Below are 26,252 nucleotides of genomic sequence, written 5' to 3' on the forward strand. Positions count from 1 at the left end.
TGCTTTTTAAATGGCTGCATCACTCAACATTTCCAGTCACAGCGTTGTGGGAAGACTCATGTTCATGTCTAGTCCAGGCAGGTTCCCAGAGCAACGCTCTCCAAGCAAAACGAGGAAACCACAAAGGCAGGTGAGCAGGGGGCCAACTCCAGCCTCACCTAACCTCACCCCCTCGGAGGCTGTCAGCACTTAGATCCCTGGGTTACACAGAAATGCTTTCAAATAACCTCCATCCCTTCTCAGCAGGCTGCCCACCCCAGAGGGGTCAGCTGCAGGCTCAGGGCTAAGGCCTGGGGAAGACAAAGGCTGGGACGGGGAGGGGAGGGGCACCTGGGGCCCTGAACATCCTGTCTCCAGGCCAGAGACACATTTCTTCTGGGTGCCACTCGGTGTGGTCCTGTTTCAGCAGCCCCAGGACACTCAGAGCTACAGAGCGGCCATCAGACACCCTGAACTTCAGTCAAGTATGATGTTTTGGCCCTGGCCAGTTTTGCTCAGCGGTTAGAGTGTTGGCCTGCGGTCCTAAGAGTCCCAGGTTTAGTTCCTGCTAAGGGCATGTACCTCAGTTGCAGTGTGTCCCCTGCCCTGGTTGGGGTCATGCGGGAGGCAGCCACTTGATGTGTCTCTTTCATGTCAATGTTTCTCTCTCTCTTCCTCCCACTCTATCTGAACAAAAAATGGAAAAATGTCCCCTGGTGAGGATTAAAAAAAAAAAAGAATGACGTTTTTACTTCCCAAACCTGTAACCTATACAAGAAAGAAACCATCAGGACTTCCCGTCACTGTGTATTTGTTTCTTCGGCTGGGTGCTTACAGATTATCTGCGAGCATAAAAGCACAGCCAGGCCGACTCCCGTGGAGGCTGTGCAGCTTCCTGTCCTTCCCAGACTCCTCCTCCAAGGCGTCAGAGCCAGCGTCCACACGTGGAAGTGACCCCCGCCAACCCCGGGCCCGTGAGGGGCGCTCAGTATCGGTACTTCGTGGAGTAGTCCTTTGGGGACACGACCAGGCCACGGCCCTTGCGGGCGCCCCGGTACACGGTCTCGATGATGTCGATCATCTCCTGCTTATCCTCCATGGCCCAGTTGATCTTGTTGTTGTTGCCGGTGCCCAGGTCGATCATGATGTGCTTGTTCCTGCAGAGGAGATAGGCAACACTCATCAAGGCCTCTAGAAGGGACCCCAAGGAAACACCTGCCTGGTGACACAGTCTGTATGTGATACGGCTGCATGACTTCCTTCGACATGAAAGAATCTGAAGGCACTGATCACGTGAAACTTGCAGACCAACAATGTCAAACAACAACGCTGAGAGCAGAGTACGTACCTGAAGAAAAACATGACAGTGCAGGGATCGTAAAGCTCGTACATTTTGTTGAAGTCAGGTACTTCTGTGATATCCACAAGATAAATAACTGCAAAATTTTTAACCTAAAAGTAAAGACAATTGAAAAAAACCTAAAACAATAAGTCAGTTTTTTATTCAGTAAAAGCACATTAAAAATGAAAACAAGCGAGCTGTTGTGGCTCAGTGGATGGAGCGTAGATGGACTGAGAAGTCCTGGTTTGATTCCCAGTCGGAGCACATGTCTGGGTTGCGGGCTCGATCCCCAGTAGGGGGTGTGCGGGAGGCAGCTGATTGATGTTTCTCTCTCACATCCATGTTTCTATCTCTCTCTCCCTTACTCTCTCTTTGAAAAAAAAAATCAATATTAAAAAAAAAAAATCTGTGTATAATAGAACAATTTTCAAATGAACTCTCCAACATTTTCCCTGTAGTTAACAAAGAAAAATAATTCAATGAGCTCGGGACACTGAGCAGTAATTGACCATTCACAACTCCCTTCAAATTTTTTTGAGTAACAAGTTACAAGAACCTTCACAAAATATCAGCAGATATATCATTTATGCTGATCTAGCAATAACCTACACCAACTTTTCCAAACTTGAATTCTGTAAGCACTCAATCACGTGCACAGAACAGCTGCTTTGCCGCATGCCGTTCGAGTTCGGCCATACGTTCCGATGTACTTGGGTATGAACTCTTGTAAATACTAACAAATTAATACCACAAATAAAATCGTCTATAGCACATTTTCTTTAATTGCAAGTTTACCAGAGAGGATCTAGAAAACCCAGAAAACTAAAAATAAAATCACCTTCAATCCCAACAAAAAGTTCACTGCTGCAAAGGTATTTTTAATGTATTATTTTTCTCCAACTAAGTCACCCAGCCAGGGCTCCTGGCAGACATACTAACACAAATAGTCTGTTCATACTGGCTTACACAGTGTGACCGTAAGTGATCATGCTGCAGCATTCAGTGCTGCTTTAACCACAAGCATTCTCTTCTATGCTTCACAGACATACAACTTTTATGGTTACATTAAATAATTAGTTCATCAAATGTCTACGTCATTATTTTACTATTCTGTTACTTTCTTCCTGATTTTTCATGACTATAAAGAATTCGTTTTCGCCCTGGCCAGTTTGGCTCAGCGGTTAGAGAGTCGGCCTGCGGTCCGGAGAGACCCAGGTTCGGTTCCCGCTAAGGGCACGTACTTCGGTTGCAGTTTGTCCCCGGCCCTGGTTGGTCGTGCGGGTGGCAGCCACTCGATGTTTCCCTTCACGTCGATGTTTCTCTCTCTCTCTCCCTCCTACTCTATCTGTACAAAAAATGGAAAAACATCCTCGGGTGAGGATAAAAAATAAATAAATAAATTAAGAATTCGTTTTCAAGCCCTGGCCGGTTTGGCTCAGCGGTTAGAGCGTCAGCCTGCGGTCCGCAGAGACCCGGGTTCGGTTCCCGCTAAGGGCATGTACCTTGCCTGCAGTTTGTCCCCGTCCTGGCTGGTTCGTGTGGGTGGCGGCCACTCGATGTGTCCCTTTCACGTCGATGTTTCTCTCTCTTCCTCTCTCTCCTTCCTGCTCTGTCTGAGTGAAAAATGGAAAAATGTCCTCGGGTGAGGATAAAAAAAAAAATTCGTTTTCAAGAATATCATCTATTCAGCAGGGAACATTCTAGCCTGAACCAGTGCACACGCCACTGTTTCCTGAGGACCGAAGAACTCGAGCTGAGCACAGATGTCCCGCAACCTCCGAGGGCTCGGGTCACCGCAGCCGCTCCCACCGGGGCTGGGTGGCGGCAGCCACAGGCTCTCTTCACAGCCGTTACCTGCCAGTTCGTAAGGTGCTGCCTTCTGAAAAGTTCACTAAGCAGAGATGCTTTCTTTAAAAAAACCATTTTCTTGCTTTATTACTTCCCACATAATGGAGGTTATTGTAACTTAAAACGGGAGATACTGATGTTCTAGTCTGAACACACCTGCATCCGTCTCCTGAATGGGGCTTAAGCTGCCGTCACATGAAAACCCGAGAGGCCTTTCAGAGTGAGATTTTTAGAAATGGCCTGATTTCCCTTTGCCTTCAATGATAAGAAAACTGCAGCTCATTCAAAGGTACAATAAACCCCAATTAAGTGACAGCACAGAACTTGGTTTTTCCACTTGAGGTAAGTCATGAGGCCAGGAACCACATCTGTGGTCTTTACTGATGTGTCCTCAGGGCTAAACACCCAACACGTTCAAGGCACTAGTAAATATCTGCTGAATGAATTAACGTCAACAGTAAACTCATACTTCAAAACTCAAGAAACACATTGCCACTACAAACTGTGGTTTTGGACAGTATAGACTTAACTCTATAATCCTGAGTTCAGACCTGCCTTATGGGGGTCAGGTCCACCCCCTTCCTCCGAGGTAGGGGCCTGACAGGAGGCTGTCCCAAGACCGCAGCAGCAGTCCTCCGGAGAGGCTCCCACCTGTCAAACCTCCTCCTCACGAAGCTTTGAGTCGCCTCTGTTGTCCTGAAGCCTTCCACATGGTCTGAACCACGACCCTAAACAGTGCACATCCATTAGTGGATCTGCAGCCTACTAGAACCCTGCATGTGAACATACAACTGAAATTAAGTAGGTGTCTATCTTCCCCCATTTAAAAAAGTTGGTTTTCACTGTGATACACAAGAAAGAAATCCCTGCGTGGTCTGCCTGCCTGTGTGGCAGCCCCGACTGAACAGGGGCCACATCTGCAGCCTGGCAGTGTTCAGTGTTTTCACTTTGGGAAGCGTTTAATGGATCTTCCTTGTGCCCGGTGCTGTGCTCAGTGGCTGAGCATCAACCCTGCACCTAGAGGTCACCAGTTCGATTCCCGGTAAGGGCACGTGCCCAGGTTGTGGGCCAGATCCCAGTGGGGGACATGCAGGAGGTGGCCAATCGATGTTCTCTCTCATAGATGTTTCTCTCTCTCTCTCTCTCTCCCTCTTTCTTCCTCTCTCTCTCTCTCAAGTCAATTAAGAATAATAATAATAGTAGTAATAACAAAAAATAGTAACTATGTTTGAAAACATCAATCGATCAATCGTGTTTTTACAGGAAAAAACAAAAAACAAAACACATTCATTTGGAAAATACAGAAGTGAAATGAAAAAACTGCTCTTTTGTAGCCAGTCCAGTACTTTTCAAACAAATCATATAACTAAACCACAGGAGAATCCTAATACACAACAGTGTCCCAGTGTCCAGAGTGAAAGTGGGGGTTCCTGTCCCCCCCAGTGCGTGCTGAGGACACCTCGCACATTCTGCTGTTCTCCAGCTGACATCACTGTCTCCCCATGTCATTAAATAAAGCTCGCAGGAAACTGTTTCTTAATGGCCAAATAATATTCTACCCAGTAGGGTGGGCATTCCCAATTTAAATCCCAATTTCCAAGCCCAGACAGGTAACTGCTAGCACCTGCCAGGAGCTACCCTAAGGACCACGTGAGGGGTCAGTCTCCTACCTGCACTGTGCCGGCCTAAGTGTTCCCCTATCACTGGACATTGTGGCTGTTTCCATCCTTGCTGTAAATGACAGCAATGGTCTCTCGGAGCACAAAGCCTTGGAGGGTGGGTCACTGAGAAGGGGGGCGGGGTGGGGCAGTGCCAGCCTTGATCCCCAGGGTGATGCCAGCTCTACCGAGACCCCATGGCTTCCAGCACACCGCACACTTCAACACGTTCGCCTTTTTGTCTCCAATGTACCTAGAACACCGTGCACCGTTTTAATGTGTTTCTCTGAAGTTTACTTAACCACTGGAATTTCTTTTTTCAAGTTCTTTTTCCATTTACCCATGAGAACCATCTTTTTAAATGATACTGTAAATGTACTTGCATAAGTCTACCATATTTAAAATACATTTTGCCTACTATATCTGTAGTAATCTTAACTGGTTGTGGAATAATGTATTTGTGAACCAAGTACCAAATGAAGTACAAATTTCATTTCTATTATCAAGTTGTTTTTGATATACTTATTCTTTTCATCATCCACAACAGTAAGGATCCTTTCCAGCCCCGTTGCCCACGTTTTATGAGCACACCTTCTGCTTCAGCGAGTCAGTGGTCAACACCCTGCTCTTTGTAGGAAGCTCCTCCCTGAGCTGAGAATATCTAACGCTCCAGAATAATGTCCTGGGCCGTCAATCGGCTAAGTATTAGAGTGTTAAGTGACTCATTCCAAATCTCGCCAAAATTATATGGTAACTTTATTTTCCAAAACTGTGTCCTGATCAGCTCTACTCACAATAATGGTTGCAAATTTTGTGATGTGAGAGATCTAGTAATAATAATGGTCGCTAATGATTACTAAATAGACCACCTGCTATGAAACAGGAAGTGTTCTTTCTGGGAACCTTGATGTTAACTCTGCCCTCCCAACTACCTATGAGTCAGGCACTAGTATCCCTTTCCTTCAAAGGAGTTATTTAAGACCACACAGGCAGTTAGGTGGCAGAATCCAGCTCTGTCTGGAGCCTCAACCACTGCTCAATCCTGCCTCTCACAGCTGCCAGGTGGTTATACGCAGACACAAAGCCACAGTGGACACAAAGCCTTCTGTTGGTGCCCGTCCATTCCTCACCAAGCAGCACCACGTCCACTGGCTCCCGTGCTTTACGTGAGGCTTCAGAAAGACCCCACAGTCATCCCTAAAGAGTTTCATCAATGCTTGTGCCTTACGTACAGTTGCATCTAGAATGTACGATCGTGAGTCAGTATCACTGAGGTTCTGCTTATTTTCAACCATTCGTATGAGTTTTTTAATACAAAAATTAAATGTCCCACTTATTCTTACCCACCGTGAGATTTAACAGTGAGCTGTGACAAACTGTTCCTCCAGGATGGCAGGCAGCTCAGAGGGCACACAGCAGGCTCTCCTCAAAGCCCCGCATAAAACCAGCTGCTAAATAGGAAATTTTATTTGTTATTGTCACTGGACCAACTTCCAGACAGCTGTGAAACCTGTTAGCCTATCTCAGCACAGCTCAGAACTAATCCAGCACGAGGAGGGGTTGGACTGTCGGAGCATCGAGTCAACACACCACATCCCATCCTCAACACAGAACTTTTACTCACTTTAAAGCAGCTGGGGTGTCCAAACAGGGCCCGTAACAAGACGAGGACGATCCCCCACTATCTGCCATTTCTGCAGAGGGAGATTTTTACATAGAGTTAAATTGTTCTTTATACTGAAACCTCCGATCTCAAAAATTCCTGTTGAGCTTCCCCAAAAAAACTCCCAAAATTATAAACTCTTTATTTTGCCCTTATACTAAGAATAAAACATTGTCTTATAATGCATTTCAAGTTTGCATTTTGAATAGCTACATTATAACACAATATTGAAAGTTTATTAAAATAAAAACCCACATTTTTGGACTAAAGAAAAAGGATAACTTAAAAGACCAAAGGAAAGGCCCTGTGTGCGGCTGAGTGGCTGAGCGTCGACCCTGCACCAAGAAGTCACTGGTTCGATTCCCATTCAGGGCACATGCCCAAGTTGTGGGCACGATCCCCCCTGTGGGGCATGTAGGAGGCGGCCAATCGATGTTCTTGCTCATCAATGTTCCTATCTCTCTCCCTCTCCTTTCCTCTCTCTCTAAAATTAATAAAGAAAAAGACCAAAAGAAAATAGTCAAAGTTTAGTCAAACCCTAACTAAAAGGTCCTGTTTAACAGCTTGAACACAAGAAGAGGGTGTCCACTGATGACACAGTGATTGGTCTATAACTGACACGTAGGCATTAGAAAAGAACCACTCTGGTAAAGTCCCTAAAAACTTACATTAACACACAAAACCTGTCTCCTAGCTAAGAGCATCTTGCTGAGTTTTGCTCAGATATAGCCAACCCACCTCCCGTCTCCAGGCATCCTAAGCCTGGCGCTGAGGGCAGCAGGGTCTGACATCACCTGGTGATTATGCAGCCACCTGCAAGGTAGAATCCAGGACACACACCCCAGGTTATTTCAAAGTCAACACGCTAACGATCTGCCTACTGGAAAGGTGCTTGCTAGAGTCCTCAGAACCCAGCAGCACCTGCCCCTGACCAGCACGGCTTAAGCAATGAATAGATGATTCCAACACCACCTCGCTCAAGGCTCTCCCGAGCTCCCCAGTCACCTCCCCAAGCTCCTCACTGTCTTAGGAATGGCTGGCAAGCACAGCACTTGTACTTGGACCCAGACCTCTGTTGAGGGATTTACGAAAGTCACCTCACAATTCCCAGAGGAGTTTCTCAAAGAAGTCGTCTCTGGACCTCACCCAGACCCATAGAATCAGAATCTCTGCCATGCACTTGGCAAGTATTCCAAGTGGTACTTATGATGACAGACCCAGAACAGTCCCTAAAGTACACAATGCCACCACCCCTACCTCACTCTGCCGCTCCTAGCAAATAGGAGACAGTAAAAATCAGCTTTCCTTTTCTAAACACAAAGTATATATTTACTGCAGTTCCTATTTACTCAAAGGTGTTATTTCAACCAGCCTATATTAGCATCTCCTATTCCCATGAAAGAAAATGTGGTTTCAGTATTTCCAGTTTTACTCTTCATTCAAATGACCTTTCAAATAATTCATAAAATAGTAAGTTAATTATTTCATTGGCACCCTAATATATGTGCCTTTTGCCCTATTGCTGCAACTGTAAAAATTCAAATTAAAGTTATCTAAAATCACCATGAGGAAATTAGAAAAAAGAATTAAGGCCCTGACCCGGCCAGTGTGGCTCAGTGGTTGAGCGTTGACCCTGCACCAAGAGGTCGCCAGTTCCATTCCCGGTCAGGGCACATGCCCAGGTTGTGGGCCCGATCCCCAGTGGGGGCATGCAGGAGGCGGCCAATGAATGTTCTCTCTCATCGATGTTTCCACCTCTCTCCCGCTCCCTTCCTTTCTCTAAAGTCAATACGCAGAAACGCCCTACAGCAGTCTTGCTGTCAGAAAACAAGTACCCCGGACATCCCAGTGTCAAAACGTCAGGAAAACTATCTAACAAAGCCCAATTCTATTTTCTCCGATTGTTCCTGCACTTAAATCTCTTGTGTTAAGAAAGTAGAAACGATGCAAAGAAAACAGCAGGATTTACAACGCTATTAACGTAAGTGCTCTGCCTTACTAACAACATACAAACTTCCTGCTAAAGAGAACAGCCCTTTTTAACTAAGCCATTTAAAGGGAGCTCCAACAGTCTTGCCAAAGTATGCCAAATGTGTGCATGGCACTATAGATGCAAAATTTGGAGAACACCCTACCATTAGAAATCATTAAGTTATTTATCTAGGGAGAGGGATCGTGAACTTTTCTGTCACGCATGGGAACTTCTCCCCGAAACACACATCACCTATCGCGTGTAATGTCGGGGAGCCGGTCCTCATATCACCAGGTCAAACCTGCGTCTTCTCTTTCTTTGCTGGCACATTAAAACTTAAGGCCCGAAGCCCTGGCCGGTTTGGCTCAGCGTTTGGAGCGTCGGCCTCCGTACAGAGTCCCGGGTTCGGTTCCCACTAGGGGGACGTACAAGGGGGGGGGGGGGGGGGAGTAAGGCCGAAGAAAGAGTATGGAGTGCCGTCTTTAACCTCACTTTTAAAGTTTCCTGTCAACCGGCCAAGCAAAAGAAAGCGGGCCCGAGCCCCGCGGCGCGGCGGGAGCGGGAGCCGGGCGGCCGTACCTTCTCCGCTATGCTGTACAGAACCTCGTCCATCTTCATGCACGTAGGGTCCCAGTCGTGCCCGAACCGAATGACGACCACGCGGTCTTCTTCCGAGAGGATGGCCTGGTCCACCTGCCAGCCGTTGTGCAAGTGCGGGAGCATGTACGACATGCTGGCGACTCCACGGGCCCCTGCGGGAGAGGGCTCGGTGGAGGAGCTGCGCCGGCCCAGCCACAGCACGCGGCGCGGGGCTCCCACCGACCCGCAGCCCCTCCCGGCCGCACCCCCGCCCGGCCGCCGCCCCCCGGACCCCGGACCCGCTCCCCGGCCCCGGCCCGCACGGACCTCGGGCGACACCAAACCTCCCGCGCGGCGGCTGCTCCGGCCGGGCGAGCGCACTGACGTGTGCGTGCGTGTGCCCGCCGTGCGTGCGTCCGCCGTGCGCGCGCGCGCGCGCGCCCGCGCCGGGGCTACGAGGTCTTGATGGGTGGTCTCCGGGGGTCGCCTAGAGGTTGGTGCACCGGGACGCTCAGCGGTCCCGAGCGGCCGGGCTGTATCCGACCTGACCCAGCTTCGCTGCGGGGCCACCGTGACCCGGGAGGAGCTTGTGCTGCTCCTTCCACACACAGGCCCCAGATTTATCACTAGTCATGCTTTCCAGACATAAACACAGTTTGCTTTGCTTGTCCAAAGCAGTTTTTTAAAAGAAAACCCAATGCATAAAACTCACCAGACATATGTGAACATATTTCCTCCCATTCCGTGGGTTGACGTTTCACTTTTTATTGGTATCATTTGCAGCAGAAAAGTATTACATGTTAAGCCCAATTTATATTTTTCTTTTGTTGCTTGTGCTTTTGGGGTCGTATCTATGAAACAAAGGTCGTGAATATTTACTCCTACCAGACTTATACTTTTCTTACATGTAGGTGTGTGATAATTTTGAGTTGATTGTTGTGTATGTTGTTAGGTGTCCAACACCATTCTTTCGCATGTGGATATGTAGTCCCACATCATTTACTGGAAAGAGTATTCCTTCCCCATCAAATTGCATTGGCACTCTTGTTTGTTTTTTTGTGAGGGGGGGGCTTTTTTTTTTTTTTGCACCCTTGTTGAAAATTAATTGACTTTTTTAAATCCTCACCTGAGAATATTTTTTCCATTGATTTTTAGAAAGAGTGGAAGGGAGGGAGGTGGGATATAAATTTGTTGTTCCACTCATTTATGCATTTACTGGTTGATTCTTCATTGGTTGATTCTTGTATGTGCCCTGACCAGGGATCGAACCCATAACCTTGGCGTATTGGGATGACACGAACCAAATGAGCCATCAGCCAGGGCTTTAATTGATTTTAAAGGCAGGATTTATTTCTGTAGTATCAATTCTACTCTAGTGATCTTTATATGTAGCCTTATGTCAGTCTTGCTGTCTTGATTCATGAAACTTTGTATAGGTCTTGAAATCAGGAAGTGAGTCCTCCCATTCTGCTCCTTTTCAAGATTAGTTTGGCTCTTCTGAGTCCCTTGCATTCCATATGGATGTTAGGGTCAGTCTGTCAATTTTGGCAAAAAGGCATCTGGGATTGTGTTGAATCTGTACACCAATTTAGGGAGTATTGTCATCTTAACAAGATTAAGCTTTCCAATACATGCATTCGGGATTCTTTCCATTTATTTAGATCTTCTTTAATTTCTACGACTTCGTTTCCATTGTCCACATTGCACTTAAATGATCAATATTTTATTCTTTTAGATGCTATTTAAATGGATTATTTTTAATATTGTCAGATTACTTGTGACTAGAGTATAGAAATACAACTGATTTTTGTATACTGAGCTTGCATTGTGCAACTTTGCAGTGTTGGCAGGTGGGGGCCGTGGTTTGTCACTGTTTAGAGGGAAGAACTCCCCACGGGTCTTCTGAGAGATTTTCAGGTGGGAAGTCACCTCCTCCAGCCCGAAACTCTCAAACAGTCCTCACAAACTCTTAGTACTTGTAGCCTACATGTCCCCTTGCCATAGTGGTTTCACCATTCTTATCAATGAGCCCCCCAGCTGCTGCTTATCAAGGACAACAAATGTAGCATGACTTACTTTATCCTCATATCAAAGCTACATTTTAGTCTTTGTCGTAATCAAGTGCATCAAAACAACTTCACGTGTCATACACCTGTACTTAAGTCATAGTAAATCCACGCACAATTTTAAACCTGCTCTTTAAAGCCTCATACTCCTAGCCCGGAGGGTGCAGTCCCGCCAGGGTGAGGCCATGCCCGCAACGCTCCCACCACACAGGTCCCGTCCTGGTCCAGGAGCTTCCCCAACGGTCTGGGAGGAGGTTCCCTCCCGAGGCGGCCCCAGCCATCAACGGCCTCACGCCCTTCTGAGCCTCCGTACGTCCGCACGCAAGTGCACTTCCGGTGCGCTCCGCCACAACTTCCGGGGCTCACCCGCGGGAAGGTAGATGGGGGCGTAGCCCATCTGAGAAGCGGTGAAGGGGCGGGGCCTCACCTGGTGGCGAGCCGCGGTTAGGGGCGGGGCCCGGGCGGAGGGCGGGGTCTGCTGGTCCAGGCGAGGCGGGGCCGGGGCGGGGCGAGGCGAAGAGGAGCGGGTTAGGTGGGGTGTGATAGGCAGGTGTGTCCTTTGAACTTTTACTGTGAGGAACCTACCTGTCTAGGAGGCTGGGTTCCACCAGAGCGCCCTTGAAATCTAAGGTCCTCTGAAAAGGTAAGTGTGCCCCTAGTATGTCGTGGCGAGGGCAGAAGACTGGACGTAGCTCTGCAGCATGGGTGTGACTGTGACCACAGACCGCCCCTGGGACAGGTGGGCCGCCTTTGAACCCTAAGACCCATCCTGACCTGCACAGCAGGACCCTAAAGGATTTAACTGGGGAAATGCAACGTTGCCTTGTTTGAGAGAGGATGAAGGTGGCTCCGGGGACCCTGCGGGAATTTAAAGGTCAATTTGGATAGGTATTTGCTATTTTTCTAAGCTGTAGGCAATGGCACGTTAACCTTTAAATGGGTTAAATTCGTGTACACACATCAGATTGTAGTTCATAGTTTTCTCCCTTACATGAGTCCAGTGTTTTAGGAGCTTAGCACCTGTTTTTGCTGAGACACATTGTGATAGTATTGGTTTGAAGTTATGTCGGATTTGTTGATAGCTGTGACTCGGGAAACCTTACATAAAAGGTGCGAACAGTGCAGTTTTCACTAATCCAGAACTACCAAACGATCATCAAGGAATCTGTAAACCCTTTGGCATATCTTAATATTTTAAGTCTCCTTTTCTAGTCATGTACTGATCAGATAATTGTCCATCAAATCAAATATCACATGCACCTTTGCTGGACTCTGGCCCATAATTGGAGATGGTCAAAGTCTGGTGTGAGAGAGAGGCCAAGAAAGGTGTGAGCCCTGCATCTGCCCAGTACTCCCATCACTGTTACTTCCATCTTTCCCAGATGGGAATCTCACCCCTTCTTATTATTTGGACCAGCCATGAGTCACTCGGAGAATCTTGGATCTTTTTCACATAAAACCACTAACAGCAATGGTGTGATGGAGGGCGCTGCTCTTTAACCAATGCTGATGAAAAGTCAAAATCAAAGCAATCAGGAATCAAGCTTCCTCTCTGCAAAAGTAAACTAAAATCTTATCTTGAAGTCCAAAAAAGAAATGTTTTTTAACCAATTGCACTGTCAGCTTTGAACAAATGTTAAACATTTTTAGCTATGTCATGACATGACCCAAAGATGCATTCATTGACCAGTTTTTTACAACAGGTTTTCCTTTTGGTGGAAAGCTATAAAATGTTAGAAATATCTTTTTTTTTTTTTTTGCATTTACCTTCAGATAGAACGGGAGGGAGAAAGAGAGGAAGAGAGAGAGAGAAACATCAATATGAGAGATACACATCGACCAGCTGCCACCCACACAACTCCAACCGGGGCCAGGGACAAACTGCAACCAAGGTACGTGCCCTTAGTGGAACCAAACCCGGGACTCTCTGGTCCATGGGCTGACGCTCTAACCGCTGAGCCAAACTAGCCAGGGCAGAAGTATCTTATTTTTAATCAGTAATGGGGAATGTAAAATTTTGTTTAATTAATTTGACAGATAAAAAGTATCTTTTATTTTCACAGTAAAAAAAAAAAAAAAAGATCATGTCGGACGTGAGAACTTCCAGACCTATAGAAAAAAAAATTTTTTTTAAATAATTTTTATTTTCCTCTTGATCTACATCTATGATCAATTTCTTTTTTTATCCTCACCCGAGGACATTTTTCCTTTTTTTGTTGTTCAGATAGAGTGGGAGGGAAAGAGAGGAAGAGAGAGAGAAACATCGATGATGTGAAAGGGACACATTGAGTGGCTGCCACCTGCATGACAAGCCAACCAGGGCCAGGGACAAACTGCAACCGAGGTACATGCCCTTAGCGGGAACCGAACCCCGGTCTCTCGGGACCGCAGACCGACACTCTAACCGCTGAGCCAAACCGGCCAGGGCTAGACAATTTTTGTAAGAGTTTATTTGAGCCAAAACTGACAATTGCCGGGAGGCAAGATCTTAAATGTTCCCTAGAAAGATAGTTTTCAGTTTCTTTTTGCATTTGGAACCAATGAGGGAATGTAAGGAAGATTAAATGAAGGTGGGGAGAGCAGGTAGGGGTTGGGTTACAGGGAGTTGACAAGACCATGCCTCTCTTGAGAGTGGTCAAACTTCAGGGGTCTCAAAAATAAGATTAGCCTGGCATTTCAAAGGTATGTTAACCTAAACACACAAAAACAATGGTCAGGATTTGTGTGAGGCAGAGATAAATCTTTTGCTAAAACAGGTGTATGCCTGCGGCTTGACTGCCTCAGTGATCTGCCCAGTCAGGAATTCATGACCTGGTCACCCTGCGAGGTTACTTTCCATAGAACCACATTTTTGTCAACAGTCAATTTTATTAGTTATTGCTGCATATATAACAAATTATCCTACATTTTAATGGCCAGAAACAACAAGCATCTGGTATCTCCCAGGTGTACAAGTCAGGAATCCAGGAATGGCTGACCAATTGGTTCTGGTGGAGGATCTCTCTTGAAACTTTAAACAAGGTATTGACCAGGGCTGCAGCCATCTCAAGGCGCACTTGGTTCTTGGCAGACCTCTTAGATCTACTTCCAATCTCACTCACAGCCTCTGCACAGGCTGCCTCCCAGTTGAGGGAGAGTGCGGGCAGGCCGTGACCTCCCATCACATCGTTATGCCACCTTCTCCAGGGTTGGGGTCACACTGATGTGTGATTACCCCAAGGTGTCATTGGAGACAGCTCCAGAGGGTGCCGTGGAGGCACTGATGCCTTCAGAGCTCAGGGTCTGTTGACTTTCAGAATGAATCCCCAGCCTTGTTGCAATTTAGAAAGTCTGAAGAGTAGCAGCAGAGCACACAGGTTGTTCTCTTATAGACTCTATTTAGACAGCAGAAATCAAGGTTGCCTTTCTGCAGGCCATGGGAGATCAGGACCTACCAGGAGTTTTGGTGTCTGGATTCGAAGGGCCCTCTGGTATATGCAAAGATCACGTTGGAGAGCTGCAGAAGCACTTCAATCTCATTACCATGCATGAACTTCTGGAAAATAAAACGCAATTGGGTCCAAAGATCCAGGCTGTATGTATCTGGAACAGAGAGCCAGCTATTAATCAGGAGCTTCTGCAGAGCCTGCCCGCCTTGAAGATTGTTGCCAGCTCAGGAGCTGGCCTAGACCACCTGGACCTGAAGCTCATCGACAGCTTTGGTGTGAAAGTGGCCAACACACCGCAGGCCGTCTCCAGCCCCACGGCGGACCTGGGGATGGCCTTACTGCTGGCAGCAGCCCGGAGAGTAGTGGAAGGTAAAGCATGTTGGAGAGGCTGGTTTCCCGAGATCAGATGGCAGATACTTTCTATTTTCAATGTTTTTATCGATTTGTTTTAGAGAGAGAGGAAGGGAGAGAGAAATAGAAACATTGATGTGGGAGAGATACATCGATCGGCTGCCTCCTACACATCCGCTACTGGGGATCCAGCCCACAACCCAGGCTTGTGCCCTACTGGGAATCAAACTGGGACCTCTCAGTCCATGGGATGATGCTCCATCCACTGAGCCACACTGGCCAGGCACAGACACTTGTTAACACATGACAAACGTAATTTTACCTTTACTCTTCACCTCCTTTTCTGGCCCTGATTTGTTTACACCACATCCAGGACGTGGTGGCACTTGGGAATTGGAGCCCCTCCTGGTCCTTTGCAGCCCACTTAGTGCCCTGGCCCAGTCCCAGTCCCAGTCGCTCAGCAGTCTGTCTGACAGCAACTCTTTTCCTCCTCACCAAGTGCCACTCTCTCATGTAACAGGTGGGAAGTGCGTGCGTGTGGTCATTTCAGCACCACTGTGGAAGTGCCCTGGGGGTCATTCCCTGACTCATCAGCATGCCCCCCAGGGGGAAGGCATATATCTGAGTAGGCAGAACCCACCTGTCCACACACTGGACATACCTGGGAGCATCCCCGGGAAAGGCAGTGCAGCAGCCCAGCCCCCTGATAGAGCTTTGGTGTGAAGGGGCTGGAGAGAGAAGCAAGACATAGTCTTTCTGTTTCTGACTGCTGGTTCACATACACTCACATGCAGTCACCCACACGAGCTCACGGTCACACACACACAGTCACACACATACACATAGTCACACATATAGCCACACACATACACACAGCCACACATGTATACAGCCATATACACATACACAGTGGCATGCATGTATAGCCACACATGTACCTAGTCATGCACACATACAGTCACATGGGTACACAGTTACACAGGTAACACACAACCCCACATGCACAATGTACTCAGTTACACACATACACATAGTCATACACAGACAGTCACATACTCAGACATACCCCAAAACCAATTTTAACCAGAAATCCTTCCTTAATGTGAAAGGAGTTGCTCTTTAAAGCATTCTACCAGGAAGTGCTGGCTTTGGGGGAGGACACTGCCGTCTGTTCCCCTTGCAGAAACATGTGTTTGCTGTCACATAGACATGCATGACAGCCATGGTCTGCCACCAGCATCTTGTACCCTTGTGACCTTGGCAAAGGTCCCAGGAAGGCTTATGGGTTTCTGTGTGGTGCCATCTCCACTCCCCACTGACTTCTCCTGTATGTTAGGTCACCAGCTGGCCGTCTCCCCAGATACAGAGAGCTTTTCCGCAAACTGGATGGGCGAGGAAGTGACGGGGTCCACCCTGGGGATCGTTGGCATGGGCAGCATCGGCTACAAGGTCGCTCAGCGGGCCAGGGCATTTGAAATGAAGATTCTGTACCACAACAGGAAGCGCAGGTGAGATTCTGAGTGGACTTGAAGAGAACTGAGCAGAACCTACGCCATCACTGCCTTGAATGTGGCTCTGATGTACAATCTTTCCATTTTTCATAAGATGCTCTGCTCCTTCTTCCAGAAAGTGGGATTGATGGTCTAGAAAGGAATCGTGGCATTTTTACAATTACCTAGAAATGTGACTGTGACTTGTTAAAAAATTTCACCTATAATTGTTCTTTTGTTTGTTTGTTTCTCAAGTGATTTTTGATTGTGGGAGAGGCAGTGCACACCCGCTGAGCAGTCTGACTGGCTCCTTCAGTGCTGAGCTGCAGGCTCACACACTCGTGCAGTCTGAAAGCCATTTCCTCCCTTGTGAGATTCAGCCCAACACTCAGTCCTGTTGATTCCGTCTCCAAACAACCCTCCCACCTGCTTGTTGTCTCTCCCTTGTCTACACGTGCCCTTAGGGGCGATGGCCTGCTCGGGAACACCCAGTTCCCTCTGCAGCTCAGCCAGAGCATGGCCACTGTTCGCCACCTTGTAGTGGCGTCCAGACCACACGGAATGGAACTCTCGCTGATGAGACGGCTGTGCAGCACAGCGAGCTGGGAGATTCGATGTCAGATCCCACCCCCTTTTTCTTTTCCATTTTAAGGAGTTAATGTTATTTATTTATTTTTAAAACAAATGCCCTGGCTGGTTTGGCTCAGCAGCAGAGCATCGACACATGGACCAATGAGTCACAGGTTCAATTCCGGCCAAGGGCATGTACCTCGGTTGCAGTTCATCCCTGGCCCTGGTCAGGGTCGTGCAGGTGGCAACCAGTTGATGTGTTCTTCTCATATCAATGTTTCTCTCTCCCTTTTTCTCCCTCTCTCCCTTTCCCACTCTCTTTGAAGATAAATAGAAAAAAATATCCTCAGGTGAGGATTAAAAAATATATTTATTTAGATTGAGAGGAAGGGAGAGGGAGTGAGAGAGAGAAACATTGATGGCCTGACTCCTGCATGCCCCCTACTGAGGATCGAGCCTGCAACCCAGGTATGTGTCCTGATGAAATTAAACCAGCAACTTCTCAGTGCATGGGACGATGCCCCGCCAACTAAGCCACACCAGCCAGGACAAGCCCATTCCCTTTCTCAATCACTGTGTGTGCAGTGGACAGTGGAGACAACTTTCAGTGTGATGAGAGGGCAAAGGCAGAGGCCAGGACTCTCCAGGACAAGGTGAGTGAAGTGGGCAGGGTGTTGAGCAGGGAGCTGAGTGTGCTGGCCATCCATCTTCCCTCCAGGCATCCCTAGCCAAGACAGGTTAGGACAAGTACCTATACCTTTGTATTCCCTGTTTTTATGGCAGGGGTGGCTACCTGGGACACTAGGACCTCCTGGAGCTTGGAATTTCTTTGAGCAATCATACGTCTAGGATGGCCAAGCAGGAGTTCAGATTTGGCCAGAGCCAAAATGCAGCCCTGCTTCCATCCAGCTCATGGATCTCAATTCTGTTTAACAGACAGCACTCCTTGTCCTGGCTGGTTTTGCTCAGTGGTTAGAGTGTCAGCCCTCCGACGGAAGGGTTGTGGGTTCAATTTCCGGCCAAAGGCACGTACCTGGGTTGCAGGTTCGATCCCCAGCCCTGGTCAGGGTCATGTGGGAGGCAACCAGTCAATGTGTCTCTCTCGCATGAATGTTTCTCTCTCTCCCTCCCTCCCTTTCACTCTATCTAAAATTCAATGGATAACTATCCTCGAGTAAGGATCAAAAAACAGCACTCCCAGGCCCTCTCCTGTTTTGCTTTCTTTTCTGGGAACTGTGTTATGTTTGCCCACAGTCAGTGGTTCACGATCAGGCTTATGCCAGACTCCGGGCTCAGAGAAGTGAGAGGTAGGCCCTGGTCTCGGGGCTGTGGGTCTGGTGTGAGATCCTGCAGACACAGGGCTCAGCCCAAACCCAGATGCCCAGAGGATCTCCAAGGCTGAGTCCTGGGCCCATGCTGGGGACAGGCTGAGTCCCTGCTCCCCTCAGAAAGTCCTCCTGGGACAAGTGGATGAATTTCTGAGAATGTGATTTTTCTTCCTTGCTCTCCTCATAGGAAATTGGAGGAGGAGGAAGCTGTTGGGGCCACTTACTGTGACAAGCTGGATGAGTTGCTTCAGCAATCAGACTTTGTGATGTTGGCCCTGAGCCTGACGCCCCAGACCCAGAGGCTGATCGGAAGGAGGGAGCTGAGGCTGATGAAACCCACCGCCATCCTTGTCAACATTGGCAGAGGTACCGGCCCCCTGTCTGTGTGGCCAGGAAACCACGCAGGCAGAAAGCCCCCGGCTAGACTCCGGGCATTTCTAGTCGACCTTTTCCCCGAGTGGCTGAAACATTCACTTAGACTCGTGGGGCGGTGAGCTTCTATTTAGAAATATTTCTGATATTTGTCTTCACATCTTTCTGATCCTCAAATTAGTATCAAACATAATGAGAACACTGCAATGTGGGTGTTTTCAAATCCAGGTTGGGCGTCTACACGGGATAGGGGCCTCACAGTTTGATCTTCTAGGTGTAATTAAGCAAAATGCTTGGGGATGAATTTTCTGAGGCTTCACTTTACAAAACAACTCAGTGTTAGTTTGGTTACTTGACATTTACGTGGTGCCGTATGTGTTTGTACACAGGGGGTGGGGGCCCTGTGCTATAACCAAATATCGGGGTGGGCTGGTGCGGCATTTATGAAGGAGACACGGAGCGTTCGTGATGCCGGCCAGTGACAGCACACGCAAGGGTCAGTGCTGACACCAAACATCCGGGCTGCTGGCCTTTGCAGGGTCAGTGGCTGTGGATGCAGACCCAGCGCTGCCACCGCCATCCATGTGTCCTTGGTGAACAGGGCCATGCTGACGTGCTGGAACTGCTCTGCAAACTCACACCCTCCAGGTGGGCTTCCCTGTGCATGCTTTCAGGAACGTCAGAGGCCAGCGAACACAGTACGAGTCTGGAAAGACAAGTGCTCAAGGAAGGGGCTTCAGACTCGGCTTCTCCCACAGCCACACGGGCAAGCCAGGGGTGCTCTGGGCCCTGACTGGGGGGCCGCTGCTCCCAGCCAGTCGGCAGAAAGGAGGTGCCCTTGGTGTGTGGGCTCCATGCAGATCTCTGCTGGGAAGAAAGGAATTTTTTTTTCTTTATTGATTTTAGAGAAAGGGAGGGAGAGAGAGAAACATCAATGAGAGAATATCAACTGGCTGCCTCCTGCATGCCCCCCACTGGGGATTTGGCCCACAACCTGGGCATGTGCCCTGACCGGGAATCAAACCGGCAACCTCTTGGTGCAGGGTCGACGCTCAACCACTGTGCCATACCGGCTGGGCGGGAGGAAAGGATTTTCTTCTCAGCTCTGCCTGCTGTGTTGTGTTTGAAATGACAGTTATAGATTGTGTTTGTGGCTGTTTAGTTTTCTAGTGTGCATGTAAAACTGGTATCTGGGCACTGTTTGGGGAGGTGGTGTGGTGGAGTGAGCCAGGCCCAGGCTCCAATCTGGGTCTACGCATGTGATCTTGGGCAAGTTGGTAACCAAGCTGAACTTCCTTGTTTGTCAAATTAATATTGACTCTGCAGGTTCTGGAGGGTCCGGTGCAAATGGGTCTGTCTGGGCTTAGCACACTGCATGGTCCCTGGGAGGCTCACAACCTCCAACAGAGAATCAGCAGAATGAAGTTCAGGTTCTTTTTGTCAGACCTTGGGCAGGGTCAGGATGTGTTTGGAATAGTAGCTGATGTGACCAGAGCACCTTTCCTGTGCACTGCCTCACTGTGGTGACCACAGAGGACTTGTCTCGTCGACTCAGGTCTCTTGATCGATCAGGATGCCCTGGTGGAAGCTCTTCAGACTGGGGTCATCAGAGCAGCTGCACTCGACGTGTCGCATCCAGAGCCCCTGCCCAGGTAAGGCAGCCAGACAGCACCACATTCCTTTCCCAACCGGGGCTGCCCGGAGGTCCTCAGACAATCGCGGCTCTGGCTTCTGTAGCTGTGCTGTCACAGAACGTGGCCACGGGGCCTGCAGACCTCTGGGGCCTCCAGTTCCACAGACAGTCTGGCCTCTGCTTCCACACCTCCATGGACAGGGGCTCAGGGTACTCGGGCAGCTGGCCGCATGGACGGACACCCCACCAGGTCATCTTCCTCCTGTGGAGCCCAGAGTCTTCCCGAACCCCGAGCCTGGATTGCCTCCGGAGCACTGAAGGATAACTTGGGTTTTCTTCTCTTTTACAAGCCTCCATGTGTTTTAAGACAACTAATGTTTTATCTTAGTCTTTTTTTGAGGCTGAATATCTCTGTAGCCTTCCATCGTAGCCCTGAGCAATGGCGTTTCTGGACACCCGGTCATCATTATTGTCTTGCAGCACTTTTGTTCTTAATATCCTTTGGAAATGTGCTTTTGGGAACTGGACACAATGTTCATGTTGCAGCCAGACCGCTGAAGAAAAATCTCACCAAGTCTGTGCTGGCTGCACACGGTTCTAGAAGCCTCATTGCACCCTTGACTCACTCTCTAGTCAGATACAACTGAAATTGTTATCCCCCAATTGGTTTTTAAGCATTTGCGTGGAATTTTACATTGAATTCCATTTTATTTCATTTGCTTTTGTGTTTTGACCCAGAGATCCAGGCCATTAGGGCCATGGCCACGACTGTCCTTTACTCTGAAGCCTGATGCTGCCACTCTTTAAACTCGCGGGGGCTCCTCCAGCTTTGATTTCTTTTTTATTTTTTTATTATTATTTTTTGCATTTATCTTCAGATAGAGCTGGAAGAAGAGAGGGAGGAAGAGAGAGAGAAACATCGATGTGAGAGAGATACATCGACTGGCTGCCACCCACACAACCCCATGGAGCCGGGGACAAACTGCAACCAAGGTACGCGCCCCTAGTGGGAACCGAACCCAGGACTCTCTGGTCCACAGGCCGACACTCTAATCACTGAGCCAAACCGGGCAGGGCTCCAGCTTTGATTTCTATCCAGTGAGCAAATTCCTGGATGACATTACTGAAGTTCTAGAAGCATGGTCTGGACACCCTGTTAGGGGGTCTGTGAAGTCAAAACTATGTTCATAATACTGTCAGATGTCACTTACTTCCCACTCACATTTTCTCACAAGTGTGCTGAGTAATGACGTGTGGTGACACTCTGACCGCTGAAGGAACATGTGCTCCTGCGTTATTGTATTCATGTCCTCCAGTTTTAATTCCTGATGCAGCAAATGCTGACAGACCCCACACAGACAAATGTTCTTTGGGGTTTCCAATTTCTAAGAGTGTGAAGAGGTGCTGAGAACAAGTGTTTAAGCACCACTAATCTAGAACAAAAAAGTTTCAATATAAATTGAGAAGCATGAACATTTTATTTATTAAAAAATTTTTTTTCCTTTATTGATTTTAGAGAGGAAGGGAGAGGGAGAGAGAGATAGAAACATTGATGAGACAGAACATCGATTGGCCACCTCCTGCACGCCCCCCACTGGGGATCAGGTCCACAACCTGGGCATGTGACCCAACTGGGAATCGAACCGGCAACCTCTTGGTGCATGGGTCAATGCTCAACCACTGAGCCATACCAACCAGATGAGAAGCATGAATGTTTTAGATAGTTATCTACCTACTCAGAAACCTAGAAGTCATGTGATCACCTCTATTGTCTAGTCTGCTGAAATGAGCTTTTCATTAGATGCACAAATCACAGGGCAAATACTAGGTAATGTCCCAAAGTTCAGTTTATTCCAATAGGTGGTGCTCTTCCCATGTGAAATTATTTTTGTGGCCAGGAGATTTAGCAACTATTTTATGAATAACTTTTTATATATCTACATTAATTTCAAATCTCTATATTACCTTTATAAGACAGGCTTGAGTTTTCACGGCAGGTATTTTGCCATCTCTCGGCCTGCCAGGATCGGTGCACCGCAATGAACCTACAACCACATGCTGGTTGGAGTGAGGGGGAGATTTGCAATTTTACTTATTTATTTTTGGTACATGCCCCTAGCGGGAACGAACCGAGGACTCTGGTCGGCAGGCCAATGCTCCAACCGCTGAACCAAACCAGCCAGGGCTGTCTCTTGCTTTTTATGAAGAGACCTTGAAGCCAAAAGATAACACACCCTTATTCACATGCAAATGAAGTGCCCAACACACCTGGGTGGGCCAGGTTCCACACACAACCCCCCCCCCCCCCAGGATTCCGAGAATGCATTAACACATGGTTGAGAGTGCTTAACACAAGGTTAAAAAACGTCCATCTTTCAATACCCCAACCCCACACATTTCGTTGTTGCTTACTGTAAAAAAAGGATATTTGAGATTATTTGGTCACACTACATAAGTATTCATTGCCTTACACAAGGATTTACTACACGATTATTTTTTTTTAAAGTAATTTGCCAGTAGTGTAAGGAGTCCCCAATATTATCTTCAGTCTTAATGATTTTGTAGAAAGACTCACAGAACTCAAAAGAGCTTTTATACTCACACTTACAGTTCATTAAGTGAAAGGATACAGACTGAAATCAGCAAAGGTGAGAAGTGTATCCGGTGGAGTCCGGGAGGAAGGAGGCAAGAGGTTCCAGCTGTCCTCAGAGGAGCTGTGTGGATAGTAGTTACTACTCCAGCAGTGATGTGTTTCTAACCAGGGAAGTGCACCCAGGGGTCAGGTAGGCACAGAGTGCCCACATGTCTAACATTCGCTACCTAGTCTCCAGCCTTCCAGAGGTCACAATGACAGAGTGGGCCAGTGTCCAGGAGCAGAAACAGGCATCCACCGCAGATTCCATGTTAGCATACACTGTCTGGCTGTGCTCAAGGTCCCAAGGATAAGACGGCACCATTTAAAAAAAAATACATTTTTATTCATTTTTTTAGAGAGATAGAAACATTGATATGAGAGAGAAACATCAATCAGCTGTCCCCTGCACTCCCCCTACTGGGGATTGAGCCTGCAACCCAGACACGTGTCCTGACGGGAAATCAAACCGGTGGCCTCTTAGTGCATGGAACCTGCCAGGCAAGACAACCCTCTTCCAGTGGTACATCGCAAGGGCTCCGAGGTCATCTCCCAGAAGCCTCACTCTCCCTCTTTCTTCCTCTGTCTTCGCAATGTGCATGGTTTGAGCACTCCAAGCCTGCCTGCTGAGTTAATCTTTTACTGCACGGACCATTCTCTGATCCTTGACCTAGGCTGTCTTACAGCAAAATGATTATGTTTATTGGAGTATCTACATTTATTATAGCTTTTATATGACAGATACAGTCATAACATCAGTATGACTATACCTAACATTTGGAAGAGCCCGGGTGGGGCAGATAGATTTAAGCAACAACTAACCCATCCTATAAAGCCATTACATGAATTTTTGTATATTTGTACTAGTTTGTTTGCCCATTGATCTACCACCATTTGTACCTTATGATGAACTTATGCAGTACTATTAGTGTATAAATTAGCTATTTAGCTAAATTTAGTTTTTCCTCAGGCCAGTCATTTTCCATTGGTATCATATTCTGAGGAGGCTTTAACTCAATCTCCCAATACAACTGACCATCAATATCAGTGTTATCATACAACTCATTTATAGGAGGTGGTTAAAGTCTACCAACAATGCTAGTGTTGGTATTGTTGTCTCACAACAATATGGTCTCACAATATGGTCATGGTATAATTCAATTTCATAACACAACAATTCAACAATAATTACAGAGGTATTTGCTATGCTTTCTCAACAAAATTGGCTCTGGCCTCTACCCCGGATATTATTATGGGCAGGTGTTACAACTGGTCATGATTCAGTTATTTCTGGGTTCCAAGTCAGCTGGGACAAAGCAGGTCACCCTGTTTCCCAAGGTGTGCTGTCAGCTAGCAGGGCCACCGCCTGCCTATGGGGAGGACATGTGTTTCAGAAGAGTCTGTATCCCTCCCAGACTGCAGGCTGTGCCTTAAGGGGCCAGTCCTGGGAATGGTGCAGTCACAGTGTGGCAAGTGCCCTCAGAGAACTTCCATAGGTTCTGGGGTCCATAAGACCCTAAAGGTGTGCCCCTAGAGCCTCAATAGCTAGGAGAGTCACATGGCAACTTTGGGCTCTGTCTGTATTAAAATAGTAAGGAGGCCCTGGTAGGTCAGGTTACATACAGTCCTTTCCCAATGCTGGGTTTGAGAGTTATCTATCAACATGTTCTTCACTAAAACCTCACCCTTCCAGGCTGACCCCCATCCTTTGCCTTCTTCCTGGAAGAGAAAGAAGTCCCTCTAATCTGCTAATTCCAGTTAATACATCTTTTACCTCTGAATGCCACTCCTTGTCAAATGCACATTCAGCTTGTCCTATGATCCTCGACCAGCACCTATGTCCCCTAATGCCGTATTCTGTCTTGTGGGCCAGTATTTCATCCACCATGCCTGTTGTGCTGTTCTATGCTATGGCCTGTGTGCAGTTAGGATATGTGTTTTACATCCACAAGTGTAAGGTCCCTCACACTAGGGTTAGATGAGCAGTGGTCATACCTAGGTGGAATTTAGAGTATGCTGTAAATCCCCTGTAGCCTTCACCATCTCGGGATGGAGATTTGAAACCAGACTATGAAGTTCGAGAGACAAAATAGCTCTGAATGGTTTTTCCCAATTAACCTGTATTTCAGAGATCATCCTTTGTTGAAGTTGAAGAATGTCACTCTGACACCTCACATTGGAAGTGCAACTCATCAAGCCAGACGACAGATGATGGAAAATTTGGTTGGAAGCATCCTGGCTTCTCTCAATGGCCTTCCCATTCCTAATGAAGTGCTATTTAAATGATTTACGTGAGCTGAGAAATCAGAAGTATGAAATATGGCAGATTAAATGGGAAAACTATTTTGTGTGTTGTATTTATGTTTGAGTTCAATACATAGATTGGGTTACTGTCATTTTATCTGCAAATCTAATAGTGACAATACTTCCATTCTCACTTCATCCTCAAGGCAGCGCTGTGAGGGACGTTATCATTCACAATGAAACTGAGCAGTTACTGTACTTGGATTAAAATCCTGGGATAGGTCTGTGGATTTGCCAGGGGGCTGCTGCTTTCCATTTTGTTAAATTCCCATAACTTCCTGGGTTAGGTAGCCTTCCCCATACTCTTCACTGTTCACTTGTTTCTTTCAATCCAATTATTCAAGCAATGGCTATTTGTAGTAGGCAGGAAGACGGGCATGAGCAGAGCCAGGACGATGGGCCACGTACAGGTCAGCAGGGTGGAAAGCCCCGGGTGCCCAGCAAAGGACGACTGGAGCATGGGACCTCCCTCTTCTCCCCTAGCACATCGCTGTCATGGGTTTGGACCCCTGACCATTGCCCCTAGAGATAACATCTAGTCCTCAGTTGCATTTCAGCTTCTGAAAAGGAAGCAGTAAAACCAGACAAGCGACCCTATGGATGACTTCAGAACCAGCTGCATTGACGAATGACGCCCTGCCCAGCGCTGACCACTCAATCAGTGGAGATCCTGACCCTGAAAGGACCCTGGAAAGCTGCTGAATATTCTATTGAGATCTTCCCCTGGGACCACCTGTGAAATCTCCACCCTTAAAACCCTTAGGAGGCCCTGGCCAGTTTGGCTCAGTGGTTGGAGCATCCGCCCGGGGACCAGAGAATTCCGGGTTCGGTTCCGCTAAGGGCACATACCTCCATGCAGTTTGTCCCCGGCCCCAGTTGGGGTAGTGTGGGTGGCAACCACTTGATGGGTCTCTCACGTCGATGTTGCTCTCTCTCTCTCCCTTTCTCTCCCTCTCTACCCCTCCCACTCTGTCTGAAGATAAATGTAAAAATGTCCTTGAGTGAGGATTAAAACAAAAACAAAACACCCTTAGGAG

General features: G+C 47.6%; 2 protein-coding genes and 1 non-coding gene across 7 annotated transcripts; 2 read left to right on the forward strand and 1 right to left on the reverse strand.

The window, feature by feature from the left end:
* Nucleotides 1-773: 773 nt before the first annotated feature.
* On the reverse strand, nt 774-9,405 carry TXNL4A (thioredoxin like 4A). Of its 5 annotated transcripts, XM_036244968.1 has the most exons (5): nt 9,042-9,156; nt 6,452-6,521; nt 6,175-6,278; nt 1,328-1,431; nt 774-1,136 (listed from the first exon to the last, which is right to left on the reverse strand). In XM_036244968.1, exons 4-5 carry the CDS (start codon nt 1,369-1,371, stop codon nt 965-967), a joined length of 216 nt encoding a protein of 71 aa, XP_036100861.1. In that variant the 5' UTR covers nt 1,372-1,431; nt 6,175-6,278; nt 6,452-6,521; nt 9,042-9,156; the 3' UTR covers nt 774-964. The 5 variants fall into 5 exon arrangements, with proteins under 5 accessions (XP_036100861.1, XP_036100858.1, XP_036100859.1 ...); XM_036244965.1 differs by lacking the exons at nt 6,175-6,278; nt 6,452-6,521 and adding an exon at nt 9,369-9,405 and having other exon boundaries at nt 9,042-9,214; XM_036244966.1 differs by lacking the exon at nt 6,175-6,278.
* LOC118619458 lies at nt 3,973-4,088 on the forward strand. The gene has a single exon (XR_004957233.1). It is a non-coding gene; the product is annotated as a small nucleolar RNA SNORA31 (small nucleolar RNA).
* A 2,247-nt stretch (nt 9,406-11,652) lies between the features above and the next one.
* On the forward strand, nt 11,653-25,201 carry LOC118619038 (probable 2-ketogluconate reductase). Its single transcript, XM_036245694.1, has 6 exons — nt 11,653-11,750; nt 14,520-14,904; nt 16,223-16,394; nt 18,462-18,640; nt 20,202-20,298; nt 25,041-25,201. The coding sequence occupies exons 2-6, from the start codon at nt 14,523-14,525 to the stop codon at nt 25,195-25,197; spliced, it is 987 nt and encodes a 328-aa protein (XP_036101587.1). The 5' UTR covers nt 11,653-11,750; nt 14,520-14,522; the 3' UTR covers nt 25,198-25,201.
* The last annotated feature ends 1,051 nt before the right edge of the window (nt 25,202-26,252 follow it).

Source organism: Molossus molossus, unplaced genomic scaffold, assembly GCF_014108415.1.
Source record: "Molossus molossus isolate mMolMol1 unplaced genomic scaffold, mMolMol1.p scaffold_m16_p_6, whole genome shotgun sequence".
In the NCBI taxonomy this organism is placed as follows: Eukaryota; Metazoa; Chordata; class Mammalia; order Chiroptera; family Molossidae; genus Molossus; species Molossus molossus.